This window comes from Tympanuchus pallidicinctus, unplaced genomic scaffold, assembly GCF_026119805.1.
Source record: "Tympanuchus pallidicinctus isolate F22 unplaced genomic scaffold, pur_lepc_1.0 scaffold1, whole genome shotgun sequence".
NCBI lineage: Eukaryota > Metazoa > Chordata > Aves > Galliformes > Phasianidae > Tympanuchus > Tympanuchus pallidicinctus.
The window spans coordinates 65,816,460-65,838,899 of record NW_026294618.1 but is presented as its reverse complement, the minus strand read 5'-3'; the positions used below and the strand labels follow the sequence as shown (position 1 = coordinate 65,838,899).

General features: G+C 41.5%; 1 protein-coding gene and 2 long non-coding RNA genes across 10 annotated transcripts in view; 1 reads left to right on the top strand and 2 right to left on the bottom strand.

Moving 5' to 3' along the window:
* The window catches only part of QKI (QKI, KH domain containing RNA binding), a 137,384-nt gene extending 133,460 nt beyond the window's left edge, over positions 1–3,924 (bottom strand). For 3 of the 8 annotated variants that reach the window (XR_008210223.1, XM_052698700.1, XM_052698738.1), the window contains exon 1: positions 3,519–3,760. Coding sequence is in view for 7 of the 8 variants with exons in the window: in XM_052698700.1 (XP_052554660.1) it covers positions 3,519–3,660 (142 nt within the window). In the remaining variant the exon portion in view is untranslated. Of the gene's footprint in view, positions 1–3,518 lie in introns of all 8 variants that reach the window. The other 5 variants (XM_052698728.1, XM_052698760.1, XM_052698709.1 and 2 more) reach the window with 4 other exon arrangements.
* An 8,115-nt stretch (positions 3,925–12,039) lies between these two features.
* On the bottom strand, positions 12,040–20,905 carry LOC128082118 (uncharacterized). Its single transcript, XR_008207559.1, has 3 exons — positions 20,834–20,905; positions 13,168–13,291; positions 12,040–12,330 (listed from the first exon to the last, which is right to left on the bottom strand). It is a non-coding gene; the product is annotated as an uncharacterized LOC128082118 (long non-coding RNA).
* Positions 13,278–15,355, top strand: LOC128082125 (uncharacterized). The gene is made up of 2 exons (XR_008207560.1): positions 13,278–13,460; positions 14,678–15,355. It is a non-coding gene; the product is annotated as an uncharacterized LOC128082125 (long non-coding RNA).
* Positions 20,906–22,440: the final 1,535 nt, after the last annotated feature.

The window sequence follows — 22,440 nt, the reverse complement described above, 5'->3', positions numbered from 1 at the left end:
CCGTAGAAAGAGCAAAACCAAAGTAACTCATGAATTTCAGAAGTTCAGAATGCAATTAAAGTTCAAAACGTCTCATTTATTAAAAAAAAAAATAGAGCAAAAAAGATGGTACAACAATTCATTTAACACAACAGGGAAAAGTTATTCTCCCAAAACATACGTGTGCATGTATGTATATTCTGGGTTAGAATCATAAAAGTTAATATTAAGAAGTTGAAGTACCAAAAAAAATTCAGGTCACATTTGATGGTGCAAACAATTACAGGAAATACAGCCTATTCCACGTTCAGGAAAAGCCCTCTCTTCCCACAGGTTTGCACTAGGCTGATAAAAACAATCCAGTTTCCTAGTTATTATGATGTGCACTTTAAACATCCTCACTAATCCACAAAAGCCTTATTTACACATAAGAAGTTAAAAGCACACATATGCAAAAATATCTGTAATCTAAACAAAACTGTGACTTTCCTCTTTTATTATGAAGTAGTTCATTAGCAGAAGTTTCCCTCTATATACTGCTCACACTTATGCCCATCTTAAAAACAAATGCTGTCAAGCTGAGACCATTTACTAAATTAAGCACTATGATTTTCATAGATCAGACATGAGGACAGAGTTCAGAAAGGAAGATGTGTTTTGGATAACAGGAACAGGCCAAAAATGAGATGCACATTCTGAGAACTACTCAGATTAGACACATCGTTTGTCTAAATCTCTGAGTTCATTTCTGTTTCCTGCTGTGTACAATTACAAGGAGTAATCAACACACAAGCCTGTCTGATTTTAGTTTTCAAATGTCAACATGTAAAACAAAAAATTAAAAAGATATGCATTCTGGTAGAGAAAGTAATCCCATGCTTCTTCTGGGCTCCCAGCTTTGTGGCGTTATTTCTTTAGGCTGATAGAAAATAAATTACAAAGGCTGACAGTCCAACAGTTGTCAGGAACTACTGTACTTCTCAAACATAAACAGAACCTTCAGGTAGATGGCCTACAATAAGCATGGAAACACCACCATCTGAACCACAGAATTCCAAGCAAGAAGCAGCACACCAAACCCACAGTGTCAAGGGGAAACACTAACACTACATGCTTTTACATACAGACAACCAACTCATTCAGACACCTGTCCCTCATATATTTTTTATTTTTTTTTACTCGTGGGTGCAAGGAAATAACTGATGGAAGTGTTAAATACTGTACTTTAAAGGCAACGTTCTGAACCTTACAGACTCTTCCAGCAAACTACAAAACTTTGCTGGAGAACGCCAACGCAGCAAACAGCTGAAAGCAGTGAAAAGGGTGCCTTTAGGCAGCCAGGACAACTGTTGCACAGAACAAGCTGCTCTGGCCTCTCAGCTGTGCATCACTATGTCTATCCCACCTATGCAATATCGCCTATATTCACAGGACGTATACAAGTCCAGACCAACACCGAAACCCACACAATTCCACAACTATTTCTGTCGTTCTTTGGTATGTGCTCCTGGATGAGTTAATTTTGCTATTCAAGTTCCTAATGGCGTTCAGAGGCCAGTCTCACGCTTCAGAAAAAAATAACTGGCGCCCCTTAGTGTTCAGATTTTGAAGTCTTCAAGCAATTTACTAATTTGCATGAAACATTTTTTTTCAACATTCCAAAAAGTTTTCTGCCTCCACAATACTTCCATCCAACTGCCAACGTAAACAGGAAAAGCAAAAACGCTTAAAGGGATCGCAGAGATATTCTTGAGACTGTTTAGAAACCCAGTTTTTGGTTTATTTTAATGAAGTGCACAAAGAGGAGCTTCGACACAACCCTTAGACAACTTTTTTTCTGAAAGTCCCCACAGCCCTCATGTGGGAATTGAGATATTTCAGAAAACAGATTTCCAGTGCATTTAGTATTTCAAAAAATTAAAATCTCAGAAAATGCCTGGTTTTCAGTGTGTTCTTCTAGTACAAAAAATGTTTTTCTCTCTTCTGTATTTTGAGGAAAAAAATAAAAACAATTTGGGCCTCCTCTGGTCAAGAATATAAAGCTGAAGAGATTCTGGAATCCTGAACTCCAACACCAAATCCCTGTGAGGCTCTTCTGGCTTCAAAAAACAAAAAATGAAGAATTCTTCTCAGTTATGTTTCTTCTCACTGTTTCCTATACTTCTAAATGTTCTGAAGAGAATGTTTCCTGGGGTGAACAAGAACACACCAAGTTCTACGTAGTTTTGCTTTCCACATCCAGATTTTCTCTGCTGTAACTTCATCTCCCAGAATTCTTGAAAGTAAAACCAGAACCTCCCAATATACCACTTTCATAGTCCTTATTCTTCAGTCGTCCACTTTTTCATGTTGCTCTATTGCTCGCTCTGAAGACACCATTCCTGACACGCCGTGTTTGCAGCACTACAACCACTATCTATCTTTTCTTCGCAGCCTTGGAGAGGGCGGGGAGTTGTTCTACCAAATATAACCAGCGCCTTCATCTTCCGAGGTCAACAACTTCCCAAAGTTCTGTTATCAAGGAGGACTATGTCCACAAACAGGAATCCTAACTCGAGATTATGAAACTGGGTAATTTCACGCAAAGGATCTCAAGAAGTTGAGGCTGCATAAATAATTCCTAGATTTAGAACGCGTTACAAAGCTACTAAATATGACGAACAGGTCTGCATAAAGCCTGAGTTTGAGGTGAAGTGAAAATAAATGCTTCTAACGAGAAAACTAAACGTCTGAACCCAAGCAGAAAGCAAATTTAAGTACTACGAACGAACGCCCAGCCTGACTTCCAGCACAGTGGGGCAATTATCACACAGAGAGCCGTGTGGGACGCACCAAGTTGCCAGCCTTTACTTTCCCTTTCCCCTCAAACGCGGTTATCCAACAGCAGAGAGAGGCCCTAAGGGACCGCGCACAAAGGGGGGCACCCCCTCCCTTCCCTCCCGGAGCAGAAGCTGCCCCCGGGGCCGCCGGCGCCCGGTCGGAGCCAACGAGGCCATTTCGTAAGCACGGGGCGTTTTTCTCCCCGCTCAACTCGCACATACGAGTCTTTCAAGTTAGTTTCTATACAAGGGAGAGCCGGGAGGAGAGCTGGCCCGCTCCTCTCCCCACGCGAGGGGACCGCGAGAGCTCCGCGGCCGTTCCGCTCGGGTGGGGCGCGCCGCGGCCGGAGCTCGGCCCCCGCCCCCCGTAGGCCCCGCTCCCCCCCTCCGGCACCGGCCCGGCCGCGCCGCGGGCCCCGCTCCTCCTCCTCCCCCCGGAGCGCATTCCTCAGCTCCGCTTCCCCCTTCCTCCCCCCCCCCCCCCCCCATCTCTGGAGGACGAGAGCAAAGGGAAAATAAAATGCTACTAATAATAAAAACGCAGCGGAGGGAGCGCTGAGAGCCGGGACCCGCGGCGCAGGCAGCGGCCGGGGCGGGGAGAGCTCGCACTTCCCCTTTGTTTGGGGCGCACCGGGAGAGCGGAGCAGAGCAGGCCCGGCGCTGCCCACGCCGCCGCGAGGGGCCCGGCTCGGGGAGGGACGGGCCGGGCGGGGCGCGTACCTTCGTCCAGCAGCCGCTCGAGGTGGTTGAAGATCCCACAGAAGTTGGGAAGGCTGCTCATCAGCTTCTTGTCGTTCATCAGCTGCATCAAGTAATCGGGGCTCGGCTTCGGCTTCTCCTTGGCTTCCATTTCCCCAACCATATTCCAAGCCCGCGCGCACAGGGCGAGCGCCCGCAGCAGCTCCGCCGAGCGAGGCGACGGCGGCACGGGGCGCCCGGCGGGATCGGGCGGGCCGGCGGGGGAGGGGCGGGGCGGGGAGGGAGCTCCCCGAGGAAGGAGGAGGAGGAGGAGGAGGATTCCGAGCCGCGAGCGCCGCGCTCCCGAGTCCGAGGGGCCGACGAGGAACGGGAAAAAAGGAAAGTCAGAGAAACCCCGCTGCGGGCGCGCCCTCCGCCCCGGCCGCACGGAGTCGCCGCCGCCGCCGCCTCTCGGGGCCGCCGCTCCCCGCTCCGCGCGCCCTCGGCCGGTGCAGTCCCGGCCGCGTCCCCCTTCTGCTGCCGCTGCCGCTCCTCCCGCGCCGAGCCCGGCTCCGCTCCGCGGCGCTGCCCCCGGCTCCGCGGCGGGGGAAGGGAGGGAGGGAGGCGGGGAGGGGACGAGCGGGGCGGGCGGGCGCTGGCGCTGCCAAGGAGCCGCCGCCGCCGCCGCCGCCGCCGGGCTCTCTCCGCCGGTGCCGCTGTTGTCGCCGCCGCGCTGCGCCGGGCGCGTCCTCCTCCTCTGCGCCTGCCGCCCGCCCGCCTGCCCTCCCGCTGCCGCCGCCGCCGCCGCCGCCGCCGCCTGTGGCTGTGAGCGTCAGCCCCGCCGCCGCCTCCTCACTTCTCCTCAGTTCGCTCTGGAGTTCGCTTCAGTTCAGGCTGCGCTGGCAGCAGCGGCAGCGGCGGCAGGAGGAGGGGAGGGGGCAGGGCCCGCGGGGGCGGGGACATGTCGGGGGCGGGACGTCGGGCGGGGCGGCCGTTACGCGGCGGCAGCAGCGCCGCTTGGCGGAGCCAACCGCTGCCCGCCGCCAGCTGCCCGCGCCCGGCGAGGCCGGGGGGGCGGGGCCGTCCTCGGCCACTCCCTCTCAGGTCCCGCGCTCAGCGCGGTCCCGTCGGCTCGCCCCGTGGAAGCACGCGCGCACGGAACTCTTCCAAACAAAGTCGCGACGCTGCGCCCGCTCCGCCGGCGGGGAGGGGCGGAGTCGCGCCGTGTCACGTGCACCCCGGGGCGGGGAGAGCCCCGGCGCCACGCGCCTGCGCCCGGCGTTTACAACCGCGCTTCGCTACGCCGCCGTCTCTCGCTGCGAGAGGAGTAGACGGAGCTGCGGCGGGAGGTGTTCGGCCGCGCCGCGCATGCGCTGCCGTAGGGGGCGGGGGAGGGGCGGTGCGCGCGGAGGCGCGGCGCGAGGAACGGTTTGTAATCGTTAAAGCCGCCGCGGGGCTGGAACGGGGAGCGGCGCGGGCTGAGGTACGGGACGGCGCGGGGAGCTCTCGGCCTCGGGGAAAGGGCGTGGAGAAGCGGCTGCAGCGAGCCACCCTCCTCTCCGGCTCCTCAGCCGGGTCGCCGTCCTCATGCTGTTGTGAGCCGTTTAATGTCCGCCTGCGGCGTCGGGGGCCGCAGAGGGGTTCCGGCCGTGCCCGCCTCCAGCGGGGGTAACTGGCTGGCGGGCGGCGCGGCGGGATGCGGGGCTCTGCGCGCGCCGCTTCCCTGTGCGGTCGGCGTTGAGGCGATGTGCAGGAAGCGGTCGTAAAGCGCAGTAAAAACCGCTTCATGTTTCGATTTAGCTGGCTGGAAACAGTCGGTTCTGCTAGGAGAGTAAAAGCGGAGGTACCGCTCGGAACTCCCAAGAATTCGTCTTTGTTTCCATACGTGCTGCGCTTGAAAGACGATTAAAGCGCTGGGTTAAGTCAGGGTGAATAGCGCTTCCAGCACCAAAAGCACCGCCGCGATGCCTCCCTGGCTGCTGTGCGGCGTTACTGCGTGTTGCCGAGCAGCTATCCTGCGTGTCCCGAGACAGAGCGTCGGAGAAAACCTAGAGACAGTGCAGTTCCCTTCGTAGTAAGAATGCCCTCGGTGTCTGCCGTCCTTCCAGCGTCTGTTGGATCGTTCTCATTTAAACACGTAGAACTCTTTATCTAGACACAATGATTTGTATTTCTCTTCCGCGTTTGGTTTGTGTAAAGTAAAATTTAATGGTTTACGTAAGATAAGACTTTTATTGCTTCCATCATTTTTTTTTATCGCCTTTATTATCAAAGAGAGCAGCGACTTTGTGGACTGCAGTTTTGCTTAGCTTTCTTTAAACGCGGGTTGCTGGTCCTTCTGTTGCATGCCCAGAGCACGCTACAGCATGGCCATGGATGATGGCACAGTGCTGCTTCTATGTAGTAACAAGATTGTATTTGCTCCGTTCTTGTTTTAAAAGCATGATGATCAAAACTAAACCTTACGCACCGAACTAAACTATCACCCTCTTCTGCTTATTATGGATCAGCCTGCAGGGTGGTGCGTTTTTGCAGCCGTTTATTTATCTGCGAGTTTTTGACCAGCGAGTGGGAAAACTGCTCACTGAATGCTCTGGCCTCATCATTGTCAGATTGAAGGATGCATCTTACAATTAGATGAACTTAGATAATGTCAGAATGAATATTCTAGACTACCAATTCTCACAGTAAAAATAGCATAGGGAAACTTTTTTTCAGAAGATTTGGTACAACTGTTCCCATGCCGCTTCATTATTGTTTCCTGTACATAAAGTGCTTCCACTGCTTGGACATGAGCAGATGAAGCAAGCACACACAATATAAGGTAAGAAATACCAACACGAGATATGCAATAACTATCTGTTGTCTTGCCTACTGAGGACAATACATCTTACACTAAGCCATTTTCCATTTATTTACTGGTGAACAAGATGTTGCACACCAGCAGTTACTGGAATCATTTGTTCATTTCAATGCAAATTCAAGCTCTGCTTTGCTGTGTGTTAATCTGAATTGTTTTCCTAATCTGAACAGTACAAAAATGGAGGCAGAGCTGCATGCTGAGACTGCCTGTGTAATTAAGGATAAATGACTTGGGAAAACCTCTAATCTTTTATTTTGTCATCAGTGCCTCAAGACTGAATTTAAATCATTGGAAAAAATGCCCTTGGAAAACTGAGTGGTGTGACAAAACGTAGATAATGCATCATTAGTTTTAAATAAGTAAATCAGTACAACATCTTTCTTCATCAAGTATCCTGCAAAAACAGAAAATCTACATAAAAGCCTTTGTGCATACCTTGTGTTCTATCTTCCTCCACCTTCCTACACTTCCAGGATAGGGGGATTAAGAATGCATGGGAGATAAAGGTTGAATTAGTTTTGCTTCAAGAGCTGTGTGAAGGTGTAGCTCCCAAGAAGACTGGCCTGCCTGCAACCTGATCTATGGAGGAATCAGAAATACTCCTGCTTTGGATTGAACTTTGGAGTTTTCCCAGGGGGGGAAAGAAATATGGAGGGGGAAGGGAATGGCTGGATAAATGGGATTGTGGGTTGGTAGGGGCAGGCATATTTTTTGTTGTTTTAGTTTGTTTGTTGGACAGTAAACAGGTTCTGTGGCTTTTCAAGGTTCCTCAAGTAACTACATAACTCATTAATTTCTGTCTGAACACGAGCAGAAGTCCTTATCTTTAACTCTTGCATTTTGTCTAGGTAGTCTTTCTCATGTCATATAAACTGTAGTGTTCTCTGGCAGCTTATTTTTAAAGGTGAAGTTTTATTGCATTAATCTAATCTTGAAATAAGAAAAAATATGATAATGCCAGCAGCAGTGTCTGTCTAGGGCAGTAAAGGCCTTGCACTGATCATAAAAAGTAAATTCAATTACTGCTATAGTGTTCATATCTGATAGCAGATTGGGAAGTAGGAGTATTGAAGGTTGAGGACTACTGGGAAAACATTCTTTTAGTTAAAGCGTCTCTGTTGACTTAGTCATAGGCGTATACAGTTGGATGTCATCAGCTTTCTGATGATTTCTGTAAGAGGAAGGTAACAACGTGCTATATTACCCTCCTTCAGGAAAGGAAGCAGTTCTTCCCTTACCCATTACAGTCATCCAAGGAAAAATACTACTCCAGGACTGTTGTTCATTCACAGTGTACAAGGCAGTAGCAGCTGTAACTATGATGCAGCAGATGTGGCCACTACCAGATGGACATCTGAAATTCATTCATCTCTCCAAGGTGACTAAAATATGAACAGAGTAACATCTAGAGCCAGACTGAAAATACAGAGAACATCAACAATATTCAGATTCTGTGATGCCTGACAACTCTTGAAAAGCTATTTCCCTTGACATTAAGCCAAGCTGACAGCTAACTTTTCAAACAGAAACCGTAGTAGCACATATGTGAGTTTGTTCCAATGAATCGCTTCAAGTTCTTTAACGTTTATGCTAAAAACTTACCTGTCTACTCTGTACGCCAGATGTACCTATCTATGGAACTGGATGCTTCATTCTAGTTTGAATGTTTTCCTGACGCAGCAGATTTGAAAAGACGCTCTGACTTTGGTTTAAATCCTAGCACAAGCTTCAGATGTTAAGCTCAGTATGTTGAATCAAAACACATTTTGCATAATCTCTGCACCTAATTTGTGTTCACTGTCAGCACTGAGCATTTGCTGTAGAGTGGAAGATAGAGGTTTTAAGCACACCTTAGTCAGGAAGTAACCTTTTCTTGTATTTTCCATAGTGAAGGTACTCTAGGCTGCATAACAGCTGTTCAAGAAGGGTGCACTAACCTGCAGTATCTTTCAGGTTGGAGTAAAGGAGACAAAAGAGGAGGGAAATCCTTGTGTTCATTGCAATTATGCAGTAATAGAAAGAGCTGCATTTTCCCTATTCTAGTGACTGTCAATTAATTATTCAATCTTGAATAAAAATAATCACTAATAAATAACTAATAGTTAGAATAGTGAAGGGGTGGCTATCCCTGTGTTTGGCTTCACTGTGAGTACCAAATAGTCATGGTTACGCATGACAAAAGTAAACACCCCTGCATCGTAGGGTGTGTTGCATCAGTGTTACCATAGATCACCTATTACATTTTCCTTTCAGTAGATAATTTCCACTGATATGTAGTGCCTGCATATACTGCTTCTTTATGTCCCGATTGACTTTTCTTCAGAAAAGATGCAAGTTCTAGTACTGAGCAAAGATATCTGTACCTAGAGAGGGTGGTAGTTCTGCCAGGCTCCTGAGAAACCTCTATAGTGAACTAGAATCTTCTAGAGAACTAAGGTTTGTAGTGGCTTCATTTCATGCTTGTCAGTGCAAGATGAAAATGGTGTTTTTTATATACTGCTTTTAGTGTAGTGTTGCTAAGAAAGGCAGAAAACAGGAAGAGAGAAAGAAAGAAATCTCAGCATAGAAAAAAATATTACCAACAGTTATGTAGAGAAGACAAAATTGAGATTTATTGAACATAAAATGTACCTACTTTGTTTCTTGTTCTTTACAGCATTTAGATTTAAAAGCCACAGGGAAAAATACAATTTTCACAGAATATGTTTGAATCACACGCATTTAAAAAGTATTTTTTTCCTCTAATCTCTTAAACTTCCCTCTATCTTCTAACTTGCAAACACATGCACTGTTTTGTGCATTTTGCTGTTTGGGTAATCGTTATTCTTGTTCATTAAAGAAAAAGAATGTCTTGAAATACAGCATGCATACTTCTAATGTTTCCAGTCCCATCTGCCCTACTATAGATTTAGTCAGAGTGGTAGATATTCTGTTTCCCATCTGTAAAGTCACAGGTACTACAGTAGCTATACAACTGCAGGTTTCAGTAGGGGAGAATTTCAAATGGTTTCTGGTTTGTCTCTTCTGGAGAGCTCGCATACGAAAACAACACGTAGCCTGCCTGTGCCATGGATTACACAAGTGAGAGCAGTGGTGATTATGTGCTGCCTAACTCTGGGGAGGCTCTGAGAAGACTGTTGCTGAATGTCTGCCCAGTTAATACATGCTCAAGTTAAGACTACGAAAGTAAGACATGTAGAAATTCAGAGTGTTGAGATGTCTTAGCCATTATTTGTTTCATACATGCCAGTTTTATTATTTGATTTATGTTAGCTATCTACTTTAAACCTATCCAGAATATTGTTCTGCATTTAATTAAGTGAAGTCAGCTACTTAAAAATAGTGCCACCAGCAGTTTTTTTATTCACTATGTATAACTAAAAATACAATGTTCAAAGACATTTCCATTTAAGTTACATAATAAAAAAGTATTTTTATTTTTCACATGGAGTATTTTCACACTTTCTAAAGAATTAAAAAGTAAATTAGCATATTTATTTTGGCAACAACAGTAGGAAAGAGCTGTCAATTCTGTCAACAAGAAACCAAATAAGTCTTCTGCTTTTGAGGTGTCGCATGTTTTGGTAAAACGCCATACTATGTTGGTTATTGTTGAATATAAATGAAATGCTTTCAGCCATAACTTTGTAAAAAGATTTAAATTAACCATTCATCTGAATTACTACTAAAAGCAAGTAGAGCTTAAAATGCAACTGGCACATTAATTCAATTTTTCCTTTTATGTCTGAAATGTGAACATATATAAGTGTATTGACTTATACTGAAGCATTGCTGGTGTTGCTTATGCTTCTTAACATTCAGTACACAGAAAGTAGCAGTACTTACCCAAGGAGCTTGTTTTTAACTGGACAGAAAACATCAATATGAATTACAATGATACACTGCACTTTAAACTGGCTGGTAACGAACAAGAATCATTTGTATTGGCTGAACTTTCTAATAAAATATAATCAAACAAATTGGACAGATCCAGAATCTTTTTTTTTCCCACTCAATGTTTTATATATCCCAGATCTTTGCTATTTATTAAATCTTTATTGTATGCAAATACTTTGTTGTTTACGTAATGGTGACAAATTAAGAGACGTACCTGAAGTAAGAAAGAAGGGGAGCAGGCAGTATGAATCTTAGATGCTTCAACAGCATTCCTCCAAAGTAAGGGACAGAGTGCAGTTCTACAGCATCACTGATTTCTCATGCAAGGCAGTTATCCTTCCATGCTACAGTATGGTCAGAAGCTTGCAGTCTGCTTTATCTATACATAGCTACTATTGCATTAAAAAAAAAAAAAAAAAAAAAGGAGAAATGGTTTTCAATCTCATATTTTTATGATTTATTTTTTTTCTTTCCACTACAGAAAGTTTAAACTGGCTTTTGTGTGCCGATGGTTACTCTCTCTCCCATTTGTTGCTTCTACCCACTATTGAGCATAGGAGGTCTTTTCAGGAATATACCAGCTAGTAGTTACAATATGCCCAATAGTCTATTTTTATGTGTTTGTACTCTTCAGAAGTCGTGAAACATTTTGTAAGGAAGTGCTTCAAGTTGCTAGGATGGAGGCCAAGTATAACAGTGCCACTGTACCTTGTATGGATTTAAGATTTCCTCACAGATACAGGAATCATCCCAAGGCTTGTGCCACCATTGTTGGAAATTGTAGACTAGTGTATTATAAGTCCCAGTTTACCATTCTAATAATCTCAGATTCTAGCTTGACATGGTTTGTGCTTGCTCTCGGATTCTAACTGAAATACAAGGAGAAAAAACAACAGATTTTCTGTATATTCAGTTTACCTTTGTGCAGATCCAATTCATGAGTGTAGATGTCCCTGTTCATCCTGAACATGAGAAGTTTCCACATACATACATTACAACTTTTTACTTGTAACTTCGAGATATCAAGGCCCCTTTCTCAAATAGGCACTTTTATGTTATGGAATTTGTTTGTAGTTTGTAAATAAAGATGATCACTAGGTGTTAACATTATCTTTTATGATATTGTATTTGTTAAAATTGTATCTGGAAGTTTCAGAGTTTTCATTTTTTGAGTGTTTCTTTCATACTTTGATTATGTAAAGGTTGTTATAGTGATTTTTGCTTTTGCTTTTGCTGAACATGTGATAGTTCTCTCTCTGAGGTTCTTAGCCCTCACTTTGATATCCTGATATTATTGAAGAACTGTTTCCTCAGCAGCTTGAAGGCTGGAGAAATGCTAGAAGTATCCCACAGGGCATAATCCACTATCCAGTTTACATAGCAATACCATTTTGTTAACAAACATTTAGTTGGTGGGACAATACACTTAAAAAACAGGTTGTGGCAGCAACCTTAAAGAAAATGAGGAAAGACAGGAAAAATTCCCTTGAATTTTTATGATTTTGTTTTGATTAAGAAAGTCAGCATGAAACCATGCATCAGGTACGCCAAAATAGGCAGCTTTCTTTCTACTCACTCTAGAATAGTCTGGACAGTCTGTGTTACTTAGGAAGCTTGCAAACCACATCTGTTAAAGGTGAAAAGGTGGCACTACTGGACTTAAGCATTCGTCGAATTAGAAATTCGATATTTTCTACTTGCTTTTCAAAAGTCATGGTCAAAGTTCATACCAGAAAATGTTTTTCCTTTAGCAAGTCAGTTCAGATGTATACATCTCTACATTGGTTTGCCTCCCATGTAGGCTATAGTCATCCATCGGATTTTCATTAGAGGTATAATTGATCTTTTTTCCCCTTTCCGATTTTGTACACACCTGTCTTACAGGTTGGAGGTGAACTCAGTTTTATCCCTCTGGCTACAGATAGATCTTGGTACCTTGTCAGATGCCTATCCAAGTAGGTGGAGCTCTGTGTCAAACTGACTACAGGTGATTAGCAAGGCAGTGTATGCTCAGGCTCATGCCTGAGATGTTATGTTAATATGTTCGCTATGTTGCTCCAACAATAGGCTTCTCAGGAGGTCTGTTAAATGCCACTACAAAAAAAAAAAAAAAAAAAAAAAGCAGCTTAATTTAATTAAGAGATGGAATTATAAAGATTAATTTGATAACTAATTATCACAAGTACAAAATAGTAGATTAGTAATATAGTAAGATAAGTGAACATTACTAGTAAGTTATGATTTAAATGACCAATTTTGCATATAGTATTGATGTAATTCTTGTATTTTATCTTCAGATAATAAATATGGAAACTGAAGAAAGATTTACTTATTTTATACTTTAAATAGGAAAAAAAAAAAAAAAAAAAAAAACCCACTGCTGCCATTTAGCTTTTCATGATAAAAAATTTTGTTTTGTGTGAAATCATTATTCATGTCTTACTACAGACTTTAGTGGTCCTTGTATTGGTTTGGCTGAAAAAGACACCAAAGCATAACAGTTGCAAATTGTCAGTGATTGTACGTAGTGACACAATCCTTCAAAATCAATTTGATCTCAGTTCATGAAGAAATTAAATCGAAATAAAAGCACATAAAATAACTGCAGAATTCCCTATACGGAGTTGGACTAGATGATCTCAAGAGGTGCCTTCCAGACTAAACAGGCGACTCTGTACAAAATATTACGAAAATAAAGTAGAAAGTTTTATTGGCATTCTATTATTTTATTTATAATTTTTTTTTTTTTTTTTTTTTTCCCTCAATGTTACTTGCTGGTGGAATTGTATGTATAAATATATGCAGCATTAAGTCCAAATTTTATAACAGTGTGACTGTATATGCAAATAGATATAGCATGCTTTAAGCTAGAATGTGACCTTTCCGTTTCTCATTGTCACATTGCCTAGAATGGCTTTTCATACAACCTACCTATTACTTTACCAAGAAGAGGAGGTTCGGAGGTTCTCATGTCAGTGTGAATGACAAACAAGTAGAGATGCATTTGGAGAAATCTGTCTAGGTTCTTCTGGAACATGAAGTATTTTGCTCTCCTCTGGAAAAATTACATGACAGAACAGAATTAAGAAGAAAGCGCACACACATCCTTTGCAACGTTGCCTTAGCCAAGCTAGTCTGTTGGGTCATGCGCGAAAAACAGCCAAGCCCTAGGACTGAGATTGTATTGACAAGAACAAGATGAATAGCCCCCTGGAGACTACAGGGTTTGTATGCTCGTTTCCACCACCTTTTCATCCTTTTGTACCCTCTTTCACTTCATATGCAGATTAACTCAAACCAAGTCCTCACAGTCCTCACTAAATACTCTTTTTCACTTTAGTTTTGGAAGGTAGGCAAGGATCTAAATATTTATGAGCTTTTTTTCCTCTCGTTTATGATACACTCTTGTTGAATGTTGAGGAATTACGTTAATGAATGCATGCCTGCACACACAGACACAGAAACCAGGCAAAAGGAGGAAACACACAAAGCGTTGTCAACTGTAATGTCAGCACTTACTAAACAGTTCCCATGAAAAAAAAAATAAATTAATTAAGGCAAAGATTTAAAATCTGTTGCCAGGAGAAAAATAAATCGTACAGCTGAGCACAAAAGAAAAGAACAAAGTTGAATCTTTGCTTTCCTCAGCTGCAAATGTAACTCATTTCAACTGAGAATAAATTTGAAATAGAACATGTTAATTGAAAAATGAAAGCTTGTTGAAACAGTCTTAACTGGATTTGTGTCTCCAGTAATGAAAAGGCAAGGCTTCAGTACTGTACAGTTTTCTTCAACATCAGCATGTTTTTAGTGTTTGTGGGTTTTTTTGTTTGTTTGCTTTTTAAACATGATACAGGTAAGTAAGTAGGGTTACAAGTCGAGTGATCAAATGAAACTTTCTGCTTTCGTTTTGGCGAATAGGATTATTTATGAGTTTTACATATTGTGAAAGATTGAGGAGTTTTCTGGAAACTAAACTGCAGACTTCTTTTTTTTTTTTTTAATTAAATTAAATACCTAGACTATCCTGAGAGTATAGCAAGATATTAGAAATGAATTTGTTTTCAGTATGGAGAGCTCAAAATTGTGAGTGGAAGAATTAGTCTTAGATGGAAAAAAAAAAATAGTGCATTAAAATGCTAAAACTGAAATATGAATGTAATTCTCTTAATACCACGTTGTCAAGATGAGTCATCTTTTCAATCCTTAATCATCTCTACTTTGTGCTTCCTTTTTTTCCCCTTCGGGTGCACACTCAGCTGTGGTAGACCAGGCCCTGCTTACAGAAGTGGGGCAGGAATTCTGTAGCTTTCTTGCATAATTTTGAACTAGAACATTAGATCTTAAAGTGTGCTTTCATGCTATCGTTTAAGAACTTAATGAAGCAACTGCAGAATGTTAACTCTCAGCTCTTAAAGTGCAATAGTATTTCACTGTCTAGGTTGTGTTTTTTGTATTTATACATAGGTTGCTTCAAAAGTAAGGCCTCCTATTTGCTTCCATGGAAAAATACAACAGATTCAAAGAGCACAGCAACATTGACAGAGGAAAGTCTCACCTTCAAAATGCTAATTTTCAAAGTAGTCTGAACCATTCACTGGGGATTTTCATCACCAGTGAACAAGAGCTTGCATGCCACACTTCCAAAAGTCTGCTTGGCTGTCCAGAATGTGACTTGTCTCTCACATCACTATTGACACTGCTGAAACAACACCTCTTGGGGCTGAAACACCTCACCGTGCTCACACCCACCATTTGGACTCTGTAAACATTCAGCAAGCATTAATGAGTGTCAATGGGTGCCAGTTTTTCCTACATGGAGGAATTCAGTACTATGCTGTTGCTTCGTAGGCACTTCCACTACAAACACCGTTTTTGTCAGATTGCCCATCTGCTGCCATCTGTCACACAGTAACAAAACAACAATGTTGCTAGGAAGGTTCAACCTCTACTGCCATACCACCAGCATAATAAACTGGGAGGCGTTACTTTCAGAGCAGCTATGTCTGGATTTCATAAAACATTGCCTTAATGAATATATTCATGTTTTTACTGTACTTCATATCAGAGTTGTTCAGTTTTGCATGTAATTAAATCCAATAAAGTTATGCATATCTCATTTATTCTGAAGTTGCTGTTAATGTGAGCTTCAAACACTGACTTTACTATTTTTGGCAGCTTTGTCTGTGCTACTCAACAGGTGACTGAAACAATTTTTCACTGGAAAATAAAAAATTTAGAAAGAATTTCAGCCCAAGGTAGACATTATACAGCTATTTCCATCAGTCAAACCTCAGTCTGGCAGAGTGACACTGAAGACAAGCCTCTCCCTCAGAAGTTTATTTAGAAAGAGGCTAATGTGAGGAACCAGAAAGTCTTGCCTAGACCAACAGGACTTCAGGCCTACTTGTTAGCTAGTTCACATTCTACCTATTTTCTTCCTCTAAAACTCATTTGCATCCTCAGTTTTATAACCTATTAGAGTAACCTCTGCTTCCAGAAGATGAAAATGTACAAAAGCAATTATGCAAGTTAACCATGGGTTCTTAAAGGCAAGGCCTCCTTTCCTCTTCAGTTTTCCTTCAAGAGTAAACTGGGATGGACTGCCTTCCTCAATTCTCTGAATCAGAGAATCCTACAACGGATTCAGAACTCAGGTCTCAATGCAAAATCCTAATTTTTAGAAAAAAAGAAAAGTAGTGGAGTTGATTGTTTCCAGGTACCAAATCAGGATTACCAGACTGGTTACAATTTACATCAGTAAAAACCTTCCCTTAATTGCTTGATATCTAAAGCATTTCCTTCACAATCCTTTGTGTTTTCTACTCTATTTTGCACGCACACACACACACAATTTCAGGTAAGTTCACTAAACATTTATCAATTGTGGCAAACACTAAAAATGAGTGATGTTCCTTTTCCCTAAGGCTGACTCCAGTATTGATGCATATTACCAGCAGGCAGTGTAGCGCAATCATGTTTTCAATGAAGTTCTTTCTTGGATCTGCTTGATTTTTACACCAGGACTTTTCCAAATATATTCCTGCATAAATTTACCTTTTATTATTTCCCCCCCAAAATATTTCCTACAGCTGAATCATAACAGTGTGCAATCAGCAACTTGACCTAAACTGTGAGAAGTGTAGCTGTTTCTGAATTAATCTAGTAGAATTATCCCAAATATCATCCGTGGATGGCACTGAACTGAAAGGATTTTAGATGGGATATTGGTGGGTTTTGTTTTGAGTTTTAGATACATCCTTATGTCATTCCTGCACGGTGTCTAAACAAAGGGTATAGCACATAAAATTTAAGTTGTCAGAATTTTTTCTATACTCAAACAAGTACATTCCTGATGGATGGACCCAGAGCTCCTAACAGATGTACTGCCCAAAGAGCTGAATCACAACTAGCCAAGCATTTAGAGGTTAAGCATAAAATACTAAAACAAATTTCTCTGAAGGCATTCACTAAAAAAAAAAAAAAAAAAAAAAAAAAAAAAAAAAGGCAGGTTTGTTCATCATCTGATAATATCATAGCAGGTCTACATGTTTTCTGAAGTTAAAACAGGTGATGTGGGCTCTCCTTTCCCCATCTTCAAGTGGTATGTAATGTTCAGATTTGTAGTTCACACTCATAGGCATAGTACTGACCTTCTGCAAATCTGGTTTCCAGAAGTGATCTTCAGACACACAACATTTAGAAATTAATCTATGAAGGAACCTCAGCCCACCTCTAGCCATTAAGAAACATTAGCTTTTGTACAGAGCTCTTCTAACAAGTGAATGTTGTAACATCGAAACTGCACGATGCTGGTGAAGTGAAACAGATTGTTCCTCCCTCTTACACAAATCAACTCCAGATTTCTTCACATGCTCTCAAGAGCTCTTGAAAGCAGTTGTTCTTCTAGGCAAGCAGCTTTCAATAACAACAGTGCCCACTTAGCAAAATTAAAGTAAATTTAGAAGAGTTTTCTCTCCAAGGAGTGTTTTTCTTACTCTGCTTTCTCCTGTTTCTCCACATCAAGGGGGCAGGGGCAGAACAGACTTCTGTTGGATAACTGTTTTCTTACCTGTTATTTTTGCAAGCAAAATCTGCAAGCTTTATGAATATAAAATGGTATTGGAAAGACAAAAGAAACTGCTGGTGAAACATGGAAGGTTATGCAAGGAAAAATGCAGAACAAACTACTTATGGGATCTGTACCATTTCTAAGTATACATTCCTTACATCAAAACAATCATTTACCAGCATTCTATTTCTGCCATTTTTAAGCAATTACCATTAATAATTTTCTCATTAGGGATACTCTGCAGTAACTTGTGAGAAATCTTGTTTTAAGAACTAGTGAATATCAGGAATTAAATCCGACAAAAGCTTACATAAACCTCAAGCATCATTCCTTCCTAAAGATCATTCAATGTTCCTAAACCATGTGAACTGAATTTGTTTGCATAAATGTATTTCCACCAAATGTCAGTGCTTATAATGCTCATGTACTAATTACATGATCTAATTTGGGATCTTTTCAGAAAGGTTTTCTGAATCAGTTCTTTTGCTTCCTTTAATTTCACAAAGAATTATAACCATCCTCAAAGGTGAAAACTAAAGAAGTGCTGCTTATTTGAAGTAGAGTTTTTCGTTGTTGTTGTTTTGTTTTTAAACACTGTCATGTTATCAGGATTATTTTAATAATAATGTCTTATGAGGCAATGGAGTGCGACAAAAGGTATCTATATTCCATGTCAGCTTTTAGTGTGGACTTCCTGGCTTCATCTATTCTAATACATGAAGCAGACAGAAGCAGGATCCAAGTGCAACAGTAAGGCCATTTTCCTACTAGAGCTTTCATCCAGTACAGTGGTGGGCACTACCAAGCAATGCCTGGCAAGCCTTTAGCAGAGTGCTAGTTGGTATTGATGGAAAAGCTTTCAACTGCTGGAGCAGCCTGGGGACACACACACCTGGACACATCCCCTGATGCTGCTGAATTTTTTAGCATGGACATTCGCGTTTGAACATGGGATTATTCTATCCCTAGATATCCCATTAGTGGGGAATAACTATTCTTTCTTGTTATCAGCTACATCTACTTGAATTATATTGTTTCTAGTAAAAAAATATCATCTATTTATGTTATTTGGGTAGTATCACAGTATCAGAACTTCAATTTGAGGTTTCTATACAGTTTCACAGAATCACAGAATTGTAGGGGTTGGAAGGGACCTCCAGAGATCATCGTGTCCAATCCCCCAATGAGATTTAATGAGAAAAGTAACAAAACACTAAAATTTAAAAAATCTGGATAAAAGAAATAAATTATTTAGCTCCCACACGAGTAGTGACACAAATGGCTTTGAACTAAAAGAGAGGAAATTTAGACTAGATATTAGAAAAAAATTATTTACTCAGAGGGTGGTGAGGCACTGGAACACATTGCTCAGAGAATCTGTGGATGCCCCTTCTCTGGAGATGTTCAAAGTCAGACTGGATGGGGCCCTGAGCAGATTGATCTAGTGGGTGGCAGCTCTGCCCGTAGTGGGGGATTGGAACTGGGCAGGCTTTGAAGTCCCTTCCAACCCAAGCCATTCTGTGATTTATGGTACTATTGTGAATATATATTAGTATACTAAAATACACTGCGCAAAAGAGCCCTATGTTACTGTGTTCCTCTGCCAGTAAAGCTCAGATAATCTATCACATTACAGCTATTTCACAGAAACAATTAATTTGATAAACTTGCTTGACCATTCTCAAAAATCTGAGCATGTTTTCAGATAGGTATATATGACACATCACTCAAAACTGACTGTTTTACAATGAAAAATTGTGGTAGCCAGTATCTGTTGCTCCCAAGTTATCTTTTAAGATCAGGTTGCATAATATTTATTTAAATTATTGCACGGAAAAATCTATGAAGGATGAAGTTAACTACCAAGCTGAGGGACAGCACAAGGAAAGCAGAACATAAGTACAGGACAAGTGCTTTAATGACTGCATACTTGAAACTGAATTTCCTTCCAACAGTGGTAATTGTAAATGAAGCAAGAAAGGCAGTAACAAAAATGGTGAAGGACAATATCTGCACAAATAAGGAGCTTGCACAACACCACCACCAGACACAGTTGTAAGTTAGAAACTTTAAAATCAGGAATTCAGAAACCTGTGAATCATTTTCCTTTCTAGTAATTATAGTCCTAAGTAAAATTGGTTGAGAGACTCAAATGTCAAAAGCACCTATCTATCTCATCATACTTCAGAACTAGAGTCCACAAATACTTCTGACTCTGTCTGGGTTCCCCAGAGCCTCCATTCTAAATGTCTGTATACTACCAGCTGCCAGCATTTTTGGGAACAAATCTATTGAATACAAACTACAATTTGTGTTAGGATTCCTTCAGGTGATTATAAATTATGCAACTTTGCAAACTAAAAGTATTTCTTCCTTTAGCCCGAGGAAAATAAATTTAAAAAAAAAAAAAAAAAGAGGAAAGCAGTTATTAAAGCCCTTCAAACATGATTAAAGTCAAACTGCAAGAAGCATTTACTTTAATATAAAATATGCGCAGTAACACAACCTTAATTAGACACACATCAATCAAGATATCAATAAATAGTTCCTTTTTGATAAGCCTGATTTCATAGACTGTAATAACAGGAGTGTTTCCGAAGCATAATAGTAGGAAAGTAGGAAAAACAAATAAGCTCAAATATTTAAGGCTCAACACCAATTAGCAGACCATTCTTTTCAAAGAAATAGCTGAATTTCAAGCTTGTTAACTTCAGCCAAGCAGGATAAAGGCTTCGTTTTTACAATAAGTGGCTTCCAACTGGAGACAGAGCTTCTGGGTGTTGGTATCTTGGTTCACAGAAGTTGCACAAGCAACAGAACATGTTAGATGCTTTCTATCTCAGCAGGGAATTAGAAAATAAATTTGAAGATAGGCCTCAACATCTAAAGGTTTATTTGTTCTGCTTCAACATTAAGCTGAAACTGAAAGGTCAAAAACGGTATCCCCTATATTGCCTGCTATCTGGTAACAGTGCAGTGCTTGGCTTAGCCACCTTGGCTGGGTTACCACCTTATGTAATCTTGAAGCAAACTATGCATGTGTTCTTAGAAATCCCAAGTAAAGCTTCTGCACTCATTCACTGAAGTACTTACACTCCCTTTTTTACCCTTTACACCATAAAAACCTTCTAAATTTACTTGGAATCACCAAAAATGAAGTTCTAGTGCCTCTTCACTGACAGGTTTCTGTTCTGATTTTGATGCGGAGCATTTGTATGTTGAACCAGATCTTCCTGGTTATATTTCAGATGTGAAGACAAAAGTTAAAAACAAACAAAAGCTGCTAGACAAAAGGAGGATCCAACATGTCCCTCAGCAAAGGAAGGGGTAGCAGGGAGGTTCTGTGTCCAGAGCTAGCAATGAATGAAATATATTAGTGACCTAATCCCTAAAGCTCACATTAACTAGTCTGTGAACAAGGCTCAGGCAGTAGAATGGATCTCTACACTCTGAGATCCTAGTCTTGCCAGCCAGGAATGGGAGAATGAATAGTCCTACACTCACACAACCTGTGCAAACACTTACCTGAATCTGTACCATCACTGTTCTATCTTCTCCAAATGTTTTCCTGAGTATTATCGGGCACTGATATACTCTGCGTAGAAGTGAAAAGCCTCAGTTATTCTGCTGTCACAGAATGTCAAGGAACCTGTTATATTTACCCAGTTTCTTGTAACCCATAAGCAAAATTAAGTGTGAAGTCAGCAATGAGTTTACACTGCAGTTAGTTTATAAAAACAGTTATTTGCTAAACTAAAAAGATGGCCTTTATGAACCCATAGAGGGAAATTTCAATCTGTCAATAGATGTTTTGATTCACAGATGTGAGGATTTCACCCCTAATTTTCCAGAATCATGAGGAAAATTACAATATCTCTTATAAAGAAGCTTAGAAAAAAGATCTTTTTAACTCCAATAACAGTATTTGACAGGTTTCAAAACTGCCTCAGGTTGGCAGACAGGTGTTTCACCTTTAGTATTTTCTCTGTTGCATCACATGCTTAAATATGGTGAAATAAGAGTCCAGAATGAACAGCAGTGGGAAACCGAACATAAAACACAACAAAGCTTCACAATATTGTGAGCTGCAAATTAACAGAATCTCCAACTCAGCATTTTGTACTTCTTGACATGACAGCTGTTTAAAAGCATGAATTTAAAAGTACACAAACACATTATTCAGTACACATAGATACATGCACGCTTCGTATAAGTATCACTTACATGAAAGATAGGAATTGAGGTGTTTTCAAGTTGTTGTTTTACTGACTATACTACGCAAACTGCTGTGTCACAAAACCACAGCTACATCACAACCAATGGTCCTCCCAGGCTCTTCCTGTGCACTTAGTGGAGGACAGATGTCACATTATGTCCTACTTGGAAACCTCTTAGCTCAGATTTGGTTCTAGAATACACACATTTCCTTTCAATCCACCAGGACACAGTAAACATCAGGCCAACCTTTGGTGAGGGAGAGAGGTGAAGAAAAGAGCTGCAACTTCAGTGATGCTCAAAGCTAGTGTCTCCTTCTAAAGTATTGAAGGGAAGAAAATCCATTGTTGATCAATAGATTTCTCAAAGCCAAATGAAAAATAACATGACTGGAGGACATTCCCCAGGATCAGCATGTAGAGAAGTTCCTTCTCACCCCAGACTGGCCAGCTCTTCCAAAATTTAAAAGACACTGAATTTCACCATCTTTCAGAGAAAGCCTTAACAGATGGGAAGTAGGCCTTTTTTCTTGCTGCCAGCACATACGCCTATTCATCAGAAACCACAATGCATCAAAGAGGAAGGAGAGCAAATCTCAAGGAGCAGATAAAGAGGAGCAGTAAGCTGCTCCATGGTGATACCAGAGCACCTACAGAGAAATCACTCCCAGAAAAGAGGGAGCAAACATTCATCCATGCACACTGGGGCAGAAGCTCAAGGGAGGAGAACAGAATACAGCTTTAAGGGCACCCCACTCCTAACAGCAGCAAAAATGTAGCATGGGAGTAGAGAAATGTGAAGAACTCAGGCAATCAACACAGTAAACTCAAGTGGAATGCAGAGGGTGGTGGCAAAGGACAGTGGGTGTGAATGGGACAGAGTGGCTGCAGCAAGAGGCGATAAACAGAGAGGCCTGA